Source organism: Doryrhamphus excisus, linkage group LG6, assembly GCF_037039965.1.
Source record: "Doryrhamphus excisus strain RoL-2023G ecotype Guam linkage group LG6, RoL_Dexc_Guam_v1.1, whole genome shotgun sequence".
Classification (NCBI taxonomy): Eukaryota; Metazoa; Chordata; class Actinopteri; order Syngnathiformes; family Syngnathidae; genus Doryrhamphus; species Doryrhamphus excisus.
Genome location: NC_136362.1, coordinates 3,959,261 through 3,981,608, shown reverse-complemented (window position 1 = coordinate 3,981,608; position 22,348 = coordinate 3,959,261). Strand labels below are relative to the sequence as shown.

Here is a 22,348-nt window from a genome sequence, read left to right as displayed (position 1 = left end):
GACAATTTGGAGTCGCTAATTAACCTAGCATGTTTTTGGAATGTGGCAGGAAACCCACGAACATGCAAACTCCACATAAAAGATGGCCAAGGGTGGAATCAAACTCGGGTCTGCGCGCTAACCACTCGTCCACCGTGCAGCCCATATCTAGACCTACTGAGATAAAAAATAATAAACGTTCTAAACCAAAGCGACATGAGCAATGGACCTTTTTATATTCCGTGGGGTGCGTGGGAACTGCTAATAAAATTCAGCGAGACAGCCTATAAAATCGGACTGACCGGTGACGTATCAATAAAACGTATCAATAAAAACATTAGAATCTTTTCAGTGAATTTAGAATAAGAAGCACTGGAACATTTTTTCTTTCTGTCGCATGGAAAAAATTGAGCATCCATAGTCAATGCCTTATATCCCATCCATCCCGTTTCTATACTGCATTAGACACCATTCCCAGGAAGTCGAAGTACCCGGACAAAACATTAGAAGAGAACATGGAAACTCCACACAGATTTGGCTCTACCGATTGTGAAGCAAACAAGCGTTTATTTGGTCATTCCCTTTCAATGCCGTTGGCCCTCGTAGGGTTATGCTGGAGCCTATGGTACACCCAGGACCGATCACCAGCCAATTAGTGTCCAATGAACCTAACATGTATATGTTTGGAATCAATTGGGAGGTAATCAATAAATCAATTAATTGCACGATAAAAACAAAGTTGATCATTTTGCTGGTATCATACCGTAAATTGACTTTGTCTTCTTCCTTTTGCTCTCAGGCTGGAAAATATACTCCAAAGAGGCAAACCCAAATGGAAATGGTGTCTGATAAGATCTGATCTATCTGGCCTCCTCATAGTTTTTTTTTTTGGGGGGGGGGGGGGTGTTGGCTTTTTTATGTATGAACACCGTGAGTGGTTATCAGTGATGATAACCCCCAAAGGAGCAGGGTCTCCACTCCAAGTCTCTGTGCTTCTCACCCAGTATCTAGTAGCGAGTCCGGCCCCCCTAAGGAGGGAACTCATCGTTCTTTCGGTCACGACCTAAATCTCATGACCATAACTCGACCGGTAAATGACAGCTTTGTTGACCGATACCGAATCTGCATCACTACGGACGCAGTAATGACTATTTTCACGTGTATCCCGATTGTTGAAATGAAGCAATTATAACTATTGTCAATATTTATGTCGCCGGTGGAGTCTCTTGTATGTACATCAAACAGGAAGAAGCAGTTTATTCCCGAGAGCTGTTGGTAAACGAGACCAAGCACAGAGGCAATATGCACTTTGAAGTGAAGTTCCAATCTGTACCCAAGCGCCGCGGATGCCGGATGATACAAGAACCGCCGACGAGATGAGCGACAGTCGCAGGTGAAACGAGGTGAAGGAATAGATGGGAATCAAATACAGGCGACGCTTTCGAGACAATTTGTCATTCTACTCAGCGGCCTGTGAACACTCACGCCGAATGAATATTCATGACAAGTGGAAAGGGTCGTTCACTCTTGTCCTCCCATCAGTGGGGAAAAAAAAAAAGCCTGGGTAAATCTCCGCGTGAGAAATGAGTCTGTCAGGAGCCATTTTAAAGCCAGAACTCAGCGACCCTGTCCGCACGTTAGCGTTGCCACAGAGCTCCATCTTCGCTAATTCTCCCATCTTTCCTTTTCAGCAACCTTTCTCTCTCCGTGCGCCTCACCTTTTCCGACCATATGCTCATTACTCCTACTTGTCTGGCGCTCCTTTGTCTCCTCTTTTTATCCGTCTTCTTCTCTCTGCATATTTATGCTCATGGACTAAAGTGAGGTGCTGAACGGACACATAGGCTAACGTGTGCAGGGAATGAAGAGTAGTCGGATGCTGCGTGATCATTCTTTTTTCCAAATGAGAACTATCATGTTGCAAAGTTGCAAGATCATGTGACGCCCTTAATTAGCACAGTACAAACGTAAGGAAAGCAAACAATAACAACAGAAATGGTTGACCAGCATGTTGACTATCGTAGATTAAACGAAAAAGAGGACTGTGAGACTGTAAAAAGATGCACACAAAAAGGGAAAGCGGGGTCATAACACAGTCCATATTTTCCGAATAGTATAATGGAACAAATGAAATGTTAATTAGATTCATGGCGACACATTTTTCCAGGTGGATGACTGTTGGGACATGAAAAGGCCACATTTTGCAGTCAGGGTCAGTTGGTAAGAATAAAAAATTGCCTGTTTTATCATTGCAGAATGAAGCTTTTTCAGGCAAAAATACATTTTTAGGTTAATTTTCTCATAATTTTAGCGGATTACAGAAGCACAGCCTCCTTCAGGATTGGATTAGTCTCATCGTACTGTACAGCGGTGGAGTGAGCAAAACATCCAAAACACACAATTTCAAGTTTTAGGAGCTTACTGACCCATTCAACTTTGACCTGAATTAATTGTTCAATACATATTTTTTCTATAAAATAACAGGTTAAAAAAAAAACTGTCCAGGTCTGGGATCAAAACAGCACTCTGTGCCCTCTTACAATGGAGCAGCTGTACCATTACACCACCGAGTAATGACAGGGGAGTTGGTGAATTGCCTTCTTTGCTGCATGCAATCAATCACAGCAACATGGCTAACCCAGAGGATCAGGCGATTGTATGCAGAACGCTGGTGCCAGCAACCCATACAGTGGTTTGTACAAATTAAGAAATATTATATTATATGGTATCCCATATAGTATCATCTCAACCTAAGGAGCTTGAAAAAGTCCATTGCAGTGTCAATCGTGAGTAGAACCAAGTAGAGTGAAGTAGGCGCCATGGGAAAAAGAAGCAGGATAAAAATGGAGTCTGCGTCTGCCCGACAGCACTCATCTTGAACACCTTTACCATTTCCTCCCTTCAACAGACGGCGTGGACGAGCCCCGTCATGCGTGAAATCTGTACAGCGGCGAATACTGCGGGATGGCAACAAATGAGCTGAGTGATGGACAACAGATAACCAACGTCTGTCATACTCCAAATGTGTGTCACAGAATTCCTACAACTCTCTGGAGGCAATTAAAGTGGAGGAAACACAACGTATACGTAGTACACCGGAATGTCTCGACTTCCCAAGTCACCTCCGACATGACCTGTCAGGAACTTCAAATAAAACGACAAGAAATGCAATCTGTTTGAGTACATCGCTTGACGTTCGGATGAGTCATCGTTTATGAAGATGTCAATCGTACAGCGTCTCATCTAGGCAAACGTTTTAATGTCTGTTCCCACTCCAGCGTCATAGCCTCTTGACTGAACTTGTTTCAACAAGCATGGAACAGCTGAGGCAGCTTCCACCTACGTGCTGAAAAAGTACCTAAGCCTCTTAACATTGTAATGAAGCGTCACTCTTTTGGGTGAAAGTCTATGAAAAGTTATTTTGGAAATGTATTTGAGATGTACTTCATTGAATTTGGCCACGTTTACATGAGTTTTTCTCGTTCCGAATGACCTTTCTGAAAACAATGGTGTACATGGAAAGGAATATTCCAATCTGTGCCGCTATAATCCAACAGAATAGTCAACAGGGCATGCCCAGTAAAACGTAAACACCAACATCACGAGATACCGACTTCCCCAAATTTTTCTTCCACTTGTCGGAATAACTCCGTATTGCCAGTTTTTCCTTCGTCCAGTCCAGTGCCGATCTTGCTAATATTTTATCATTCTTTTTGAATAAAGTATAGAAGTGTTTAGATTCTGTTCCACAGGTGGCGCTAATGCACACCAAAGCTTGCCAACCGCCAATAAACAACAGAAGAAGAAGAAGAACGCACCCTGACAAGTTTCCGTTTGAGCGGGTACAAGATACCTCAATCGGATTGGGGAATCCCATGATATATTCATTGGGATTGGTACTTTTCTTTGGGAATGAGGTGTATACAAAGGTTCCATTCTTTCCCGGGGTAACGTCCGCTTTGTTTCGTGTTCCGTTGCAGTATTTCTTTTCATGCATGTGTTTTCCAACATGTTTTTGCCCCCGTCGACTACTGTAATTTCCTGTTCAGAAATGAACTTCACTCTTTCATAAATTGTTCTTATCTGTGTTATCTGAGTGAATAATGAATTTGGTGAATGAAGTCTGACCCAAGCGTATAGATCCATCATCCCCGTGACGGCACACGATTAGAAAGACTAGGGAGGTAACACCGGGTCAATGAGCTCATCTATCTTTAATGCCCGGTTATTCTTTATTCACATTTAACATTCGGTAATTGAGTATATAATCACGGTAGGGCGACTGCATTTAGAGTCTGGTTTCGTTTGTGAGCCACAGTCAGTTAGAGTCATGGCCATCGATCAATGCTATAACAAATTTAACGGTTTCTGTGCAACACAAATATATCAGGATATAACTTCATTCAAGGGTCATTCAGTTATTGCTGACGACTACACATGAAGACACAGGAGAAGTTTTTGTGACCTAAATTCCAATTCCGGATCTGTGCAGTACATTTTTTTTTTAAATTACACCAGCCCGTTTCGGTAATTCAGGCGGCACATGGCAGCCGTGCGTTTCTCCTGGCGGGACTTTTATGCAAAGCGTAAAAGTCTTCCTTAAGTTGGACCGGCTGTAACGCTAAATGCTCTGATAACGGCCACCGAGTGTGACTATGGAAAAACCAAGGCACGCGTACGAGGACCACCTCAGCGGAAAATTGCGTCCAGTAAAGCGTGCACGGAGGATAGAGGACCAGAAATGTAATCTAATGAAAATCAAATCTATTCAGTGCAGTGCTGAGATAATCATTACGGGACTGTTCTATGTCTATTACAATATTTCATTTCTTCTAAATTTCAATGTAATCCTTATTGTTGGAGATCAGTGCGCTCAGACAAAATACTTTCTTCCCTAGAGGTTAACAACCTGTTTACCGAGATCCCTTTAGGTACCCTAAAACATCTCGTGTTTTTTTTGAATGTAGTAGACATTCAAAAAAATTTAAATATCCAAATAAGGAAGAAGAATTGGGATCTAACTTTGCCACTTTTGGACAGATTTAGTAGAGATACTCAATAGTTTTAGGCCACCATTAAATGTACACAAGTACACATAATTTATACTGCAAAACTGCTGCTCAAGCTCTGCAAACCAATCAATCATATCATAATCATTACTATATTATTCATTTTTTATTATTGCTTTTAATTAATAATTATTTTATTATTATTACTATCATCATTATTCTTCTTCTGATTATTATTACTACTATTAGGCTAGTATTTGGCTGCTTATTAGCCTGCACTTGCCCTATTATATGAAATTTGTCAGAGATTTTTTTTGTAAAAAAAATATATATATATTTAAAAATCAATAAAAAATATCAAATTATTTAGGGGGACTTAAGAACATTTATAAAATTTCTAAAATGGGCCTAATGACGCCACTGGGCACAGCTGCAGCAACATTTAACTGTACTTTTGGAGGATTATTAACATGTAAAGGCAACAAGACTGAGAAAAAAAACGCTCTAAGTGATGCAACATCTTGTTCCCTGCAAAGTAAACAAAAGACAGACAAGAGAGAAGCACATTATGGTTGATGAATTAGCGCTGCTTTAATCAGCAGTAAACAACTTCAGGATAAAGTACAGCGTTACAGCGTGTTGGGATAGACTCCAGCTCACCTGTGAACGAGTGGAATGTATGGATTTTAACGTTATATCTTAAAGGAGTCCTACGGCATCAGACAAAGCACCATAATGCCCATCATCAGTTGCAGGCCAATGTTTGCTTTCATTTTCCTCACATGCTGACGCCAAGTGGAAAACGCACAGCTAATTGAGAGCCGCATGCATATGTACTGATATACTGCTGTGTATGCTCATCTTGCAGCTCTTTTCCCTGACGGGCACATTTAGGGCTTTAAATTACTTCGACCCAGCACCGTTACAGAGGCAATACACATATGGACATGCAAGTAAACACAACATTTGCACCCTCAAAGTGCATTTCTGCCTGGGAATGCCTTGAAATAATAACTGGCACTTTGTCGCCATCTAGGCAGCAGCAGCGGTATTGCATGCAAGGCAAAGAAGACGCCTCTGCGTGAATAGGAGCAATGTTATGATATCATGAAAAGTACATAAATAACTATTAGATTACAAAACTTTGAGCCAAAGTAACACTAGAAAGAGCAAAGTATCAGCTCTAACGACAGAAGGATGGGATTGCTTCACAGTCACACCTTCTGAAGCAGTGACGTTGCGAGAATGCAAAAGTGGGTCTGATGTCTTCAAACGCATCACGGTCACATTTGCATTAGAACTAAAGTGGCAAACTGCAGCTTTAAAGTCAAAGTGATAATAATTCTCATGATTATCGTTGGCTTTAAAGACAAAGTGTAACATTATTGATACCGAAGAAACAATAATAATAAAGTCCTGTTGACTTTTTTTCAGCATTTGCACTTGAGATGAACCGTGAATCATCTGCTAAGTGACACACTCCACACCATTTGATACGGAATAGAGGATTAATGGGAGCAAAATTGAACAATCAAAGTAGATTAGATCAAGATGAGTGGCATACAATGCAAGTGCACCAAAGGGCCAGCAGGACCAGGGAGTCCAAAACTTTGGAGGAGAATCCCATCCTAATATTTGTGACTTATTTGTTGGTAAATTCCTATCATCATCCTGTCAATCACATTTGACTTTCAACTTTTCAATGCAAGTGTAAATATTTATATGTTGAATAATTAATAAGTACATATTAGCTTAATTGGAGACTGTAAATTGTCCATAGGTATGAATGTGAGTGTGAATGGTTGTTTGTCTATATGTGCCCTGTGATTGGCTGGAGACCAGTCCAGGGTGTACAATGCCTCTCGCCCGAAGTCAGCTGGGATAGGCTCCAGCACACCACCCTGGTCCACCACTCCAGGTCTTCCACCTCGTAGTCTCGTTCATAAGAGATTCTATCAATTATTCCAGTAGGCTGCGTTAGCAAGTCGAGCACCAGATCTTGCACCCAAGCACCCAAGACACACTACAAAGAACCCTTAGAAGAAATACCCCCCAAGGGTGCCCCAGAGGTGGGAAGGATGAGCACCCCAAAAATGACAGATATTCTGGTATGAACCGACGAGAATGTTCAATCAACAATCAAAAAACCTGACAGGTCTGAAGGCAACACCAGACCAAGATGGGCTCCATGAGGAAGTTATGTATGCAAAGCACGGTGCCTGTGCGGCACCTGATGAGGCAGAGAGGGGGTAAGGGGGCGGACACCCCGCAGTGCGAAGAACCTCTAAACACCAGAGCTACACTTCAAAGCAAACCATCAAAATATGGTCTGATTTTGTGTCCAACTCGGAAAATAAGTGCTAATAGTTGATGTTGATGTTGGAGGAACCAGAAGCTGAGGACAATAAGCAACATCTTCTCAGACAGGTATCGAGAAACAACATGCATCAAGACGACTTTTCCAAACTGACGCAAACCGGGTTTTTGGAGGGTCCGCTACAAACCTACTGACGTGGGTTGCAAGGTTTTGAATTTGGGAGTCCTGGGAATCTGTCTGCTACACAGGCAAAAGGTCCATGAAGAACATCATGGAAGCTGCTGGAAAGGCTTCATGGTGGCTTGGTGCTACCTGGACCCAAGTCGGGGCCTGACCACCCCTGGCTGGGTCACTCAGTTGAGGGTGACCCGAAACACCCAATGGCAACCTCAAATAAGCAAATCCAGTCCATATTTTGTACCTCTTCTATCAAAAAAAAATCCACCACAAGTGTCTCACGATGAAAGACATTTTCACAAAAAGGTCCGCCACACCAGGAACGGGACACTACATGGTCTGGGCTTAATTCATCTCGTATTTCTCCATTATCTGCAAAACTACTCTTGTGCTGGAAAAGGAACCCTGCGGTACGAGCTCTTCTACATGAATAGACCCACTGTGTTGCTGGCAGCTTTACACACACAACACAGCATAGAGAGTCATCACAATCATGCTGCAAAATAAGCATAGCACCTGCCAAATGAAAACTTGCACATGTGGCAGGCGAAGAGTTGAGAGTACATATCGGGATGTGGAAAGGAGACAGGCTAACAGAGTGGGTGAACGCCTCATGAATATGTGCCGTGGATTACATTACAGCGAGTGTTTGTCACAGAGGAGGCTGCAGCAGACAAACTGTGAGACAGCGGAAAGGGCTGTGAAGCAAGCATCGCCGGCTCGTACACTGGAGAGATTTTCACAGGATTACTTTTTTTTTTTTTTTTTTTTTTTTTTTACCTGTGTCACCTTTATCGGTACGCTTGTCTGACAACACAACTGACAGGAGGACAATGACCCCAGATGAAAGCATCATCAACCGGCGGTTCTCTGCTCCGTCCTTCACACTCAAATGTAGTCCGATCCTCCATGTCCTATCCTAGCCACTCACAAATAAGCCATTAATCCACTCGGGGGTTTGCTTCGTTTTTTTTTTTTTTTTTCTCTCACTTGGCATGTTTTACGATCACACAGCGCAATGTCCATTGGCGTTTTGCATAATTAGGCCGCTTATAACGAATGCAGGCAGATTCTAATGGAATGCTAAGGGGACATATTTACTTTAATTACTACTCTCACTATCTTCATCCCTCATCCTCCGCTCATCCGCATCCTCCCGCCCCCGGGAGAGCGTGGTGGCTTTGTCAAAGGGTACAAGACTGAGAAGTCGTTTTTTTTTTTTTTCCCTTCAAAAAGGTCACACCCTGCCACTGTTGAGTTTAAGAAAGTGTTTGACCTTATAGCCTATCACAGCTCACTGAAGCTCAAGCACATTCCCAAGGGAACCTGCTGATAAACAATGGCCGACTAGTGAAGACTCTGGCTTTAAAAGGAAAAAACTTTAAAAACTGTAAATGCTAAAAGCCAACTTGGATGTGCAAAAATGGATGCGATTAATCAATCAATTGATCTGCTGGTCAACTAATGTCTTGAAGTAACTGAAAATAAGTGGACTGCACCAAATGGCTGCAACCAGGAGAGGCGCTGCAAGTAGACGTGCAACAATTAATCAATGATTAATCGGTCATCCAATTCATCGACAACAATATTGTAAATATCCTCTTATTGTATTCTTTAAATTTCCTTAATCATCCATAAAAGTGGAGTGATTAGCTTTGTGTTTTGTGTGGCCAAACTGTGTTAATTAGCAAAGAAATACAGTCGCCTGCTGATGACATCATAGATGGGCTATGGAGCTGTTTAGCATGCTAAAAGGACACTAACAAGGATGTTTTGTCATTTAAAAAAAAATGTTAAGAACACATCCGGACTGGGGCTGCACAGTAGTCGAGTGGTGAGCTAAGAGACCCAAGTTCAATCCCACCCTCGGCCATCGGGTACTCCGGTTTCCTCCCACATTCCAAAAACATGCTAGGTTAATTCTCACTTTCTACCGTTTATCCTCACGAGGGTCGCGGAGGGTGCTGGAGCCTATCCCAGCTGGTCACATATAGACCATACAAGGCACATATAAACAAACAACCATTCACACTCACATTCATATCTATGGACAATTTGGAGTGGCTAATTAACCTAGCATGTTTTTGGAATGTGGGAGGAAACCGGAGATGGGCGAGGGGGGAATCCTAGCTGTGAGGTCTGCACGCTAACCACTAGACAGCCGTGCAGTCGCTAGGTTAATTAGCCACTCCAAATTGTCCATAGGTATGAATGTGAGTGTGAATGGTTGTTTGTCTATATGTGCCCTGGGATTGGCTGGCCACCAGTCCAGGGTGGACCCCGCCTCTCGCCCCAAGACAGCTGGGATAGGCTCCAGCACCCCCCTGTGAGAATAAACGGTAGAAAAGGAATGACTGAATGAACATCAGGACTGTTTTCTTGTTCCTACTAGACATGGAACTGTCCATTGTACTTAGCGGTGTATTCCAATGTAACTTGTATGCATGGTGAAAATGCTAGGAATGGCGTCTTAACTGATTTGCTTGTTTCCGTGTGTGTGTGTGTGTGTGTATATATATATATATAGGATGTGAACGAGGGAGCTGAAAGAGTGAAAGAAATGATTCCAGCATAATGAATGGCGTGTCCCATTAGTGTCATCATTAGCCTTTGCAGCTCATCATACTGTTCCTGTGCAACCAGTTGGCATTATAAAAAAAAAAGCACTCAGTAACAGACGGATGGCAGGTCTGAATGGACACTTCCCACATACCGGCGGTCTTGGGGAGGGATAAAAGGCCAGAGGAGGACCCGCTCGGGAAAATTGATTCATTGTGACCTGTCACGGACATGGCATGCACACATGGATGAAGTGCGAAGAGGGGAGACTGCGGGAAAGCGGGGGGTGTACATAGTAGCGTATGGACTGATATTGGCTCACGGTCGACACCTGATAGCAAAGAAACGTATGTGCTACATACGTATATGTGCTAATGCTACATATATGTGCTACATACTTGAAGTTCCCAGCAGCAAATCAATAATAAAAATGTTCAATTTTAACAGTTTTAGTTGGCGTGGATCCATTAAAGTAAACTTGGCGTGACTTTGTCGGCCTCCATTGGTAATCGTTTTCCTTATTTAATGGTCCGTGTACCTCTAATGTACGATATTGCTTGTGATGTAGTTTTGATTTACTGCGGGTGTTTTCTATTCAGCGTGGGTGGATTGATTTGTCGACGCTTGCGTATTCGTCATTAATCAGTGTTTTGTTAAGAGGTTTTCATTCATTGATCACTTTGATATCAAATCTATAAATTCGAGTGTTACACATTAAAGAGGCATGATTCCAATATGGCCGATTTGTGGGGAGTTGGCATGTTCTCCCCATGGATTTTTTCCGGGTTTCCTCCCACGGTCTCACCCATAATGTTTTCTCTTTAATGGTCCACCTGTGTGAGGGAAATATTTTCAGTATGCGCAGTACTTTGTTTGCTTCATCTGAAGTAAAGGCGTTTGAACCCCTCTTCCCTCGTGACATCGCTCATTTCCCTCTCTCACTCCGCCTGCAGCTCCTTAAACGGGACCTTTAGCAGGTCATTGAGCATCGTGCCAATAAAATCCAAATCTTCACACATATATATTCCCGGGTGCAATTCCAAGATTTAAACTGTGATTAAAATCATGAACCCGACAAAATATGAAACATTAATGGAGTAGACAAGGTGGACAAAGAAGGAACCAAAAGTGGCGAGTTGGGGGGAGGAAGGTGAGGAAGACTCTTACACCTGCAGCTTGCATCTGCGCGGATCGTTTACTGACAGTACTGCACATGGTGAGAATACGCAGGAATTAATTTGGAAAAAAAAAAATCACAGATTTATAGCTGGGGAGGGGGGTGTTGCTGATGATGCTGATGATGCTGCTGATGCTGTGTCGGGCTTATTGGGACTTCTGGCTCCCTCAGATTCTATAAATAAGATGCCTTTGATCCACTTTTGACTACCCGGTATTGATATGGGATTCGGAGAGGAGAAGACAACAGGTTTGCAATCCTGCTAACGCTTATCAGTCAAGTGGAAGAGTATTTGCATGTGTTTTGATAACATACATGCAAAAATATGACAATGGAGTCTTACCTTTTGATTGTTTGAATGATTGCATCCGTGTAACCAACTTATTGACTTGTGAATTACGCCACTTAATCAAGCCGTTTCTATTTACAGTCTAGCGAGACACAATAGTTGGCCTAAAAATGATGCCGCTGGTGCAACGTGCTGCAAGCGAGGGATCCCGAGGTACATTTCACTGCATGTTGGATGAGCACAAAAAGTCTTATTTGGAAGCCTTTAGAACCACCTTCAGTGGTGCAAAATACAACTGCGATAAGAAATTGTAACTAAAGTAAGCAGTGGTTAGCGCGCACGCATCACAGCTGGGAGACCCGAGTTCAATTCTGTGTTGAGTTTGCATGTTGGTACTGGTAAAATTTCATTTGAACGTGCATCAGATTACAATTGAATGCATCACATAATCAGTTCGCAGTTCCACATGTCCAAAAGGAGTAGGAAGAAGCAAAGCTTATTAAATCCTACCCCTCCATTTGGTACTTTTACAATAACTAACTCTTACATTTGTTCACTTCCTGCTTTCATAATATAGTTTTTTTTTTAATTTAATTTAATTGAATTTTATTAAATTTTAAGCGCATTTAAGCGCATTAAATCCTACCCCTCCATTTGGTACTGTTACAATCACTAACTGTTACATTTGTTCACTTCCTGCTTTTATAATAGTTTTTTTTGTTTTAATTTTTTTTTATTTAATTGAATTTAATTTAATGCGCATTTTAAGCGCATTAAATCCTACCCCTCCATATGGTACTGTTACATTTGTTCACTTCCTGCTTTCATAATATAGTTTTTGTTTTAATTTTTTTTTTATTTAATTTTAAGCGCATTTTAAGAGCATTTTAAGCTCATTAAATCCTACCCCTCCATTTGGTACTGTTACAATCACTAACTGTTACATTTGTTCACTTCCTGCTTTCATAATATAGTTTTTGTTTTAATTTAATTTAATTTTAAGTGCATTTTAAGCGCATTAAATCCTACCCCTCCATATGGTACTGTTACAATCACTAACTTACATTTGTTCACTTCCTGCTTTCTATAATAGTTTTTTTTTGTTTTTTTTTTTATTTTGTAATTTTTGTCCCGTACCGAAGTACGAGGTGATATGACCATACAATGACGTTATGTGTACCATAGTAACTGTCCATGGTAATGTTCTCCCTAGGTTAATCACTTAGCCACTCCAAATTGTCCATATTTATGAATGTGAGTGTGAATGGTTGTTTGTCTATATGTGCCCTGGGATTGGCTGGCCACCAGTCCAGGGTGGACCCCGCCTCTCGTTCGAATACAGCTGGGATAGGCTCCAGCACTCCAGCACCCCTGCAACCCTCGTGAGGATAAGCGGTAGAAAATGAAGGAAATTTTTGAAATTGGGTCCCTGGGGCCTGATGGGGAAAAAAAAAAATTCTCATTTTTGGGAATTCCTGACTTTCCCGCTGCTCCACGGCGCCCCAGTCGGGTACTATTACATTAGCATGTAAACGTGTTTGACTGATATCTCCATAGTATCATTAGCAAGGTACGAGCAGTACAACCTGATACTTTGACTAAAAAGTTATTTTCCACCCCCGCCTCACATTAACAGTGCTCCAGTCCAACAATTTAGGGGTGGTGGGGGTTATTCTCTACAGCTTCCATAATAAGATCAGATCAAACAGGAGAGCGGCGCCATCACAGCGGGAAATTAAGTCTTTATTCAGCGTCCCCTGAGACGGTTTCTGCAAGGAGTGAATAAAATACCCAAGGGAAGGCAGCAAAGCTATAAATGCCCCTTGCTTCCTTACTTTCTGCTTCTTTTGACAGCACCACCGCCTCACTCACTTGGGCTTTCTTGTTCCTCCATGCCACACACACACACACACACACACACATACACACAGCAAAGAAACGTTCAAGTCGGTGTCTGAGTGGAATATAGATGCGGCTGAGGAACAGACTTGGACTCTATGCTCATGTATCTGCTGTTTCTGGGAGGAGGAGGACAAATGGAAGGAAGTCATGCAGATCAGCAAAGGTGACATCATCTGCATGAACCTGCTGTGACTGCCAGAACTTGCATGGCTCAAAAGCACTCAAAAAGACAGGCTTCGTGCGTGGCCAAAAACTTGCAAAGCTGCGACTGACGACAAGAGTGACACAAATGACGCTCTTACCTGCTGGAGGAGGAAAAGCAAGAAAATGCGGACTCCGGTCTCCATCGTGTTCGGTGTGGATGTGTCACGCGTGGAACGGAAACGGGCTCAGGACAGGGCGACGGAGGCAGCCTGTGCTCTGCTCATAATTCCACGGTTCGAGCGCCGGGGTGAAGAGCGACGAGACTCGGATCGGATCGCAGTGCGCGCCGCCAGCTGCCAACCCGTACCCGATGCCGCCGCACTGAGACCGGCTGGATGGAGTTGAGGCAGACCACCACCAACGGATTTATGGGGGGGGGGGGGAAGGAGGCGGAGATATGGAGGAGGGGCTGGGGGGGGGGGGTGTCGAGCGCGGACTCCTCTCCACAGCTAATGTGGCAACGTGACATTTATTTATTCAAAGAATGTTTTCCTGCACTCTTAAAAATAAACATTTTAAATAGCCTTCCTATTTTCCATGCAGGAGAGACGGCAAGACAGGGGCGGTCATCACAGCTCTGAGTGAGGGGCGCCTTGAGGCCACCCCCCTAACAATAATACTTTTTACTGGAGGATGCGGGTTCTAAATGAACCACACGGGTAAAATTCAGTTCTCTCCCGGGTGGATATTTTTAGTCACCAAGAACCAATCCGCACAGCAAGCCACCGATGTCAGAATGTGGAGGAAAACGTGAACCGTTTGGAGGGATGCTCAAGGGTACCTCGGCAGCAATCAGTAATAAGACTATGTACAAGTAAAGTAGTCCCATCCATATATTTTCCATACTAGTTTACGTCATTGGACACATGAAAATTTACATAAATTTACAAAATAAAGTTGTACATTTACAACATACAAAAAGTAGTGATTTTTTTCAAGTCAAAATATTTCTGAGAATACAGTTGTAAATTTATGAGAAAGCCATACATTTACATAAAGTTGTAAATTTACAAGATATAAAAAGGAGTGAATTTGAGAAAAAAAGTCCTAAGATCTAAGAATAAAGATTTCTGAGACTAAAGTTGTAAATTTATGAGAAAAAAGTCTGACTATTTCTAAGAATAAAGTTGTAAATTTATGAGAAAAAAGTCCTAAGATTTCTGAGAATAAAGTTGTAAATTTATGAGAAAAAAGTCCGACTATTTCTAAGAATAAAGTTGTATATTTATGAGAAAAAATTCCTAAGATTTCTGAGAATAAAGTTGTAAATTTATGAGAAAAAAGTCTGACTATTTCTGAGAATAAAGTTGTAAATTTATGAGAAAAAAGTCCTACTATTTCTAAGAATAAAGTTGTAAATTTATGAGAAAAAAGTCCTGAGATTTCTGAGAATAAAGTTGTAAATTTATGAGAAAAAAGTCCTAAGATTTCTGAGAATAAAGTTGTAAATTTATGAGAAAAAAGTCAGACTATTTCTAAGAATAAAGTTGTATATTTATGAGAAAAAATTCCTAAGATTTCTGAGAATAAAGTTGTAAATTTATGAGAAAAAAGTCAGACTATTTCTAAGAATAAAGTTGTATATTTATGAGAAAAAATTCCTAAGATTTCTGAGAATAAAGTTGTAAATTTATGAGAAAAAAGTCTGACTATTTCTAAGAATAAAGTTGTAAATTTATGAGAAAAAAGTCCTACTATTTCTAAGAATAAAGTTGTAAATTTATGAGAAAAAAGTCCTGAGATTTCTGAGAATAAAGTTGTAAATTTATGAGAAAAAAGTCCTAAGATTTCTGAGAATAAAGTTGTAAATTTATGAGAAAAAAGTCAGACTATTTCTAAGAATAAAGTTGTATATTTATGAGAAAAAATTCCTAAGATTTCTGAGAATAAAGTTGTAAATTTATGAGAAAAAAGTCAGACTATTTCTAAGAATAAAGTTGTATATTTATGAGAAAAAATTCCTAAGATTTCTGAGAATAAAGTTGTAAATTTATGAGAAAAAAGTCTGACTATTTCTAAGAATAAAGTTGTAAATTTATGAGAAAAAAGTCCTACTATTTCTAAGAATAAAGTTGTAAATTTATGAGAAAAAAAGTTCTAATATTTCTGAGAAGAAATTTGTATATTCATTAGGAAAAAAGTCATAAATTACACAAAGAAAGTTGTAAATTTACAAGAAAAATGTAGTGAATTTATGAGCGAAAAGTCCAAATATTTCCGAGAATAAAGTTGCAAATTTATGAGAAAAAACACCATAAATTCACACAAATGAAGTTGTATATTTATGAGCTAAAACGTAATGAATTAATAAGAAAAAAGTCCAAATATTTCAGAGAATAAAGTTGTATATTTGAGGGAAAAAGCCATAAATTTACACAAATAAAGTTGTAAATTTACAAGAAAAAAGTAGTGAATTTATGAGAAAATAGTCCAAATATTTCCGAGAATAAAGTTGTACATTTATGAGAAAAAAACCATAAATTCACACAAATGAAGTTGTATATTTATGAGCTAAAAAGTAATGAATTTATGAGAAAAAAGTCCTAATATTTCTGAGAATAAGTTTGTATATTTATGAGGAGAAAAAGCCATGAATTTACACAAATAAAGTTGTAAATTTACTAGAAAAAAAGTAGTGAATTTATGAGAAAATAGTCCAAATATTTCCGAGAATAAAGTTGTAAATTTATGAGAAAAAACCACCATGAATTCACACAAATGATGTATATTTATGAGCTAAAAAGTAATGAATTAATAAGAAAAAATATTTCTGAGAATAAAGTTGTACATTTATGAGAAACCAAGTTGTAAATTTATGAGAATAAATATAACTTCATCGTGTCCTACATGTCAAATGGAGCATAGAATAAACTCTCCTCTTGGGTCAAACAAACGTTTACATACTTTATTCTTGGAAATTCACGACTTTATTCCCGAAATCCCAGACTATTTTAATACTCCGTCATTTATGTGACATTTGACCTTGGGCAAAGGCATTATTAAGACCGTTTTTCTTCCAATGTGATGATACCGTAGTATTGTGTAAGCCACGTATGACAAAGTTTGATGCTGAGAGTGTGATCAAAGATGGCCGAGTAACCAAACAATGCTGCCGTATCGTACACTCACATCTCTATCAATCCCACAACATCCAGCGTGTTGGATTTTCAGCGTTACTGCGACCAACCAGGAGAATCTCTAGTCTTCTAAACATTAACAAAATCACAGAATGTGCATTTTTTCCCCACAGTGACATTTGAATATAAAAGGCAAGGGAAAGTCAGTAAAATAAATATTTGTGAGTGATCTTAAAGGTTTTGACGTGGGCCATTCCACACAACACAGACCATCATTCCATGTGAACTCCACTCCTTCCAGGCCCAAAGGTCGCATGTCTGTTAAAGTCCACCATCAGTCTTTCTTCAGGGGCTGAGCTGTCAGAGAGCACGCTCAATCTTCATGCAAAAGTACCATTAACCTCCAACACGCAGACCGATTATCGAGACAAAAACAGATGGACGAGCCACCGACTGCACACCAGATAACCAAACAACTCTGTGATCAACCTTCTAAGTTTATCTCTGACTTTTGCTTTTCCGCAAATTTCAATGTGTCGTTCAGTGATAGATGTCTGTTTATATCCATCCTGAATATAATACAAAGGTTATACCATGCCCAATAGATGGCTTTGGGGTTTGTGTATGGCTCCATGCAGCAACATCTCAACAAGTGACTGCACCACACAAGAGCACAAATGGCCCTCCAGTTCTGTGTCATATTTGTTTAGCAAAAATAAATAAAATTGTCCTCTAGAAAATATAACCAGTGATGGTTTGGGTGAAACAGGATGAAGCCAGTGGAAAGAACTCAGATTATTGCAATAATTAAGATGACAAAATGTTGAAGAGTGGCAGGTATTACCAAATTAGCCCCAAAATTGTTTTGGCGAATGTCTAAAAGGAAAAGCATGATGTCCCATCATGGCTACGGATGCGGTGCTACCGGCCTGCTTTGGGTGACAGCCTCATTAACCCAATTTAAGGACAAACATTCCGGTTTAACCGGGCAAGTTTGGACAAATTTCAACTTGGTATTTCCGTTTCAAATTGAAATGATTCTGAAAATGGAATTCATAACCACTCATAAAAGCATGGTAGAAAGCAACGGTGCTAATGAGAAGAAAAGATATTTGGGATTTGCTGAAAAAAACGTGACCAGCGTCCACAGTTCGTCGATGCCAAGTTCGTTTGGCATCACCAATCCGTTCCAGAACACCATGCCGGTGTCATGTAAGTAGAGTAACTCCGCATAGAGTTCTTATTTACATTTTTATTTTGACTTATTTATACTGCAGGTGCTAGCTGTCATGAATTACTTAGGAGAGGAAGGATCACTTTAATTAATAACACCTTTTCATTCCACAAACGTAGTGACGACTGAGCAAGTGTGTTTGACTCATGGATCATTTTCAGTCTATTCTGAATTATGTTCGTAATCAATAATAACCCGCGAGGTGTGATCGTATTCCTGTCATTCTATGACATAGCTACGTTGTGCTCATGCATGTACATGAAATGGTGTCAGGCCTTAGCCCAACTCGACTGAGGCGGGACCATGCATGGTACAATTGGCCTAGCGCAGAGCTAAGCAAATACTGTGGCGGGCTCACCGGGGGGGTGTCTAATAATAACATTTCTTCAAGGTTGGTAGGTCTGTTAGGGTCTTTATTCATGCTTGAATAGAGAAAGCAGCGATGGCACATGCCCCCCCCAAAAGTACCGTATTTTTTAGACTATAAGTCGCACAAGTCCAAAAATGCATAATTAGGTAGAAAAAAAAAACATTCATAAGTCACACTGGAGTGACTTATTTTTGCATTTTATGCAGGTAAATAGGTGTAAGATATGCTAACGCAATGCTTATTCAGCTACACAAAAAATAAACATGAACACAAAAGGTGTCCAGTGTTTATTTTAAATTTATAAGTTGCTCTGGAGTACAAGTTACAGGAACAGCCAACCTATGAAAAAAGTACGACTTATAGTCCAAAAAATACGGTAATAGAATTGGCAGAACTGCTCCTTCATGAATCGGATTTTACCAAGGAAAGTAATTTTAACAAACATAACATTTTGAAAATCATCATAAAATAATTATCAGATTATATTCTGGCTGAGTTCATGACTTGCAACTCTCTACTAAAATGCTAGAGGGCAGTGTTTTCCTGATAACTCTTCTTGACTAGCTATTTAGTTTCCTGTGTGGTTGTAGTGAACAACTGAAGTGACGTCCAGATCAACGATATCCTGTAGGCATCATCATACCCTTGTGGGTAGGACCATTCTGGCTCAATGTAACAATGTACTATTGTACGTATGTTTAAAATTAATTAAGAAACAACAACAGTAAAGGTCAAAATAGCAACTAAATAGACTGTTCATGATCTGATCACATGTTATTTTTACTCTGTAAAAAAAACCAAAATCCTTTAAGAACCAGAGGGGAAACCCATCATGTTTAGATTAGAATAAATTAGATATACTTTTATTCGTCCCTCAGTGGGGAAAAGTACAAACCCATGAAGTGATTTTTGCCAACTATAGGCAGGAAGGCACATTTACAGTAGTTTGTGTCACTATTAATCAAAGTGTGATACCATTGGGTGCAAGTCTCAAAATAAAAGAGATGCAATATGAGGAGATTATTATTTAATAATACAATATCATCTCTTTAAACAGACTTTCCCCGTCAGTGCTCCTACTTTCCAAAACCCTTTGACACATTTTGTAAAACAGGCTTTCTGTTCATGTTATCCACTGGGCTGAGTAATTAATTTCATTTTATCCCCCCATGGTGAATAAAATGAAATTAATGCATGCATGTGTAATTATATTACACTAAGCAAGTGTGTCATTTTTTCGTTTGCTGTAAATGAGTCTTTGCAGCTAGTGAATTTACCATGTACAATAATAATAATACAGTACTTTGACCAATCATTTTTTACCCACTTTGGGTCAGTAAACACCCAAAAATGAGTATAACATTTCCAGCTAAGGTATAAGCGACTGTGATTATTTACAGTAATGTGTGTATTATACAATTATACAGTGCGGAATACAATGAGCACCGTATTGTCTAATTTATGTTCCCTCCACTCTTCAAACCTTGAACTGTATCGCAATATAATCATGTATACATGTTTGCAATTATTCACATTCATTAAGCTAATCAAGCGCAACAACAACACAAACACGCTGGGGACACAGCCAGCCAATTAGCTCCGTTTATCTGATTCAAGCCACAAAGCGCGCTCTCTCTCACCCTCGTGCGTTGGATCTGCAAGACGTAAAATAGACGGGCGGCACCCCCGGTTCACAGCATGGAGGTTGGCGTTCCTTTTGGGTGGTCACTTTCCATTTGAAATGAAGGAAAGAGAAGCAGACATCTTGTTTTCCTGAAGAAAAATGACTGAATTGCTACCGTTTCATCCAGATGCCACAATAATTCTTATTGCCTGGGGGGGTCGGGGCTATGAACTACAGGCAGCATTAAAAAAGGATGCGTTCTGTAACATTTGATAATATAAGAAAAAAAAAACACAGAAATCCATATTTAATGACCGTGAAATATGCATTGATGGGAATTTCTGTAACCGCAAACAGTTGATTCAAATGAAATGAATACATAATTTATGTACGTTTGTTCCTCATTCGTTTTCTTTTGAGAGATTAAAAACCAAAAATGGTCTCTCATTGCCTTTGTTCCACAAATACATTTGTAATTTTCCCCTTACCTTCCAAATAGCTATTCCTAATTTTATTTTAAGGCCTTCCATCAGTCCAGGGCTGTCCTATCTAGTCTTTTTCAAAGACTAAACAGAAAAGCTCAAGTTCTATCTGTCCCAGGCTTCATTGAGCAGCTTTAATCCTACTTTATTTGTCCTTCTGAGACTTAGAGATTGGATGAGAGCTGTCCTATCTAGTACAGGAAACCACTAGTCCTATTAAACTAGTCCAGTTTTCAACGGTTTTGTCTTTTTCAAAGAGCTGTGCTACCTAGCCTTTGTTTGACATCCATCCGTTTTCTATGCCGCTTATTCTCATTAGTGCCGCCGAGGTGCGCTGGAGCCTATCCCAGCTGACTTTGGGTGAGAGGCGGTGTACACCCTGATATTTATTGCATATATTTTGTCTTGTTGAAATTGAATCAAGAGCATCTCATGTCACAAATAATCTCCGTCCATATCCCCAGCACATACAAGGAATTGGGCCCAGGGCCCTTCAGCTACAGGCAGCATTGTAAACAACTTGGCCATAGCCGCCCCCCCCCCTCTCCCCCTTAAGCAGTTTGATATGAATAAACTATTTGATGTATAATGGGCTGGCATCGCCCTCGGAGACACAAAAAAACCTGCTCATATTTTATTAACATATGCTCTATTCATGAACATCTGGACACTTACACGTGAAATTGATGTTCCTCTTTACAGTAGCAGACAATTACTGAACAATATGGCAGGTATGGAACGCTACAAGTGTTACATACGTATACAAAATGTATCAGCAGTATAGTACAATCTATAACTGTACTAACAGTGCTAAGCACATCCGTAGTCGGTTTGTTGGTTAGTTCAGCTTTATAGCAAAGGTTTGGAAAAATCAATTGTGCTGGAATTTAAAAAAGGTACCTCTGCATCATTTCACCTTTAGTTGCCTTATTCATTGTATCTTGTACTAAATAGCCTCTGTTCAAATTGCATTTCCGAAAGGTCAAAACTAATGGAAGCGTTGTACTCAGTTGTATATCCGTGTAGTCCATTTCCACTCACATACGCTAATCCTGTATTCCCATTGATGGTTTTTACTGCAGGATCATCAAGTCTACAAAGCAACTGGACTGCAGAAGGATTTAAACATGGGAAAAAAGAAAGAACAAGGAACTAAATACAATGACTTGTTTGATTCCACGGACAAAAGAAATAAACAACTGAAGGGAAGGGAATTGACCGACTTGGAAAACAGGCAGCAACACAATGCTAACAAGGACTTAAACTGAAACAGACAACATGTAAAGACACTCCAGGGAGCACCGCTACCCAATGAAACAGGAAGTAAGGCCTTAAGAAGGGATCCAAAACCGACAGAGCCATATTGAGACAAGACAGAGTGCCGGTCGTGGTCGGGGAAATTCATTATTATACACACCAATCCCGTGAAAACCTCTTAGTTCCAAACAAGGACAACTTGAGGATCCCCTATTTATCGTATGGGGCTGTTCAACCAATGGTTGTTAAATGAATGATGTGTTCAAGCACAATGTTTGTCCTCATTCTGTGTATAATATAGTACGCTCTGTATTCATCAATTCATGATACAATGTCTATGATACTTGTTACTGCAGTACTTGGTCTTTATTATTTGTATTGTTCAGTTAATGTTGTCCAACAAGGAGCTGATCCGATATTCGAGGCCAATAGTCGACCAATACATTTACCGATTATTACAATCGTTATTAGCAGTCCTCTTCATTATACTCGTCATTTGTTGATACCGCGTTTTGGCAATACACCATCTCCGAATCCTGGGTTTTCCCAGGTTTTTGAACTAAACCTGCGCTCGGGTCCACCCCAACCGCGACTGAGACATCGGCGTTACAAGATGCACCCAGACTTTGAAGCGTGGTTTCACGTTTTCACGAATTGGCTTGCTTCATCTAGGGGAGGAGTCAAAAAACAG

At 40.2% G+C, this 22,348-nt stretch overlaps 1 protein-coding gene across 1 annotated transcript in view; it reads right to left on the bottom strand.

Moving 5' to 3' along the window:
• Positions 1 to 13,964, bottom strand: part of cdh13 (cadherin 13, H-cadherin (heart)) — a 182,452-nt gene extending 168,488 nt beyond the window's left edge. The window contains exon 1 of the mRNA XM_058088199.2: positions 13,712 to 13,964. Within this exon, the coding sequence (XP_057944182.2) occupies positions 13,712 to 13,756 (45 nt within the window). The 5' untranslated portion in view covers positions 13,757 to 13,964. The remainder of the gene's footprint in view (positions 1 to 13,711) is intronic.
• Between the last annotated feature and the right edge of the window lie 8,384 nt (positions 13,965 to 22,348).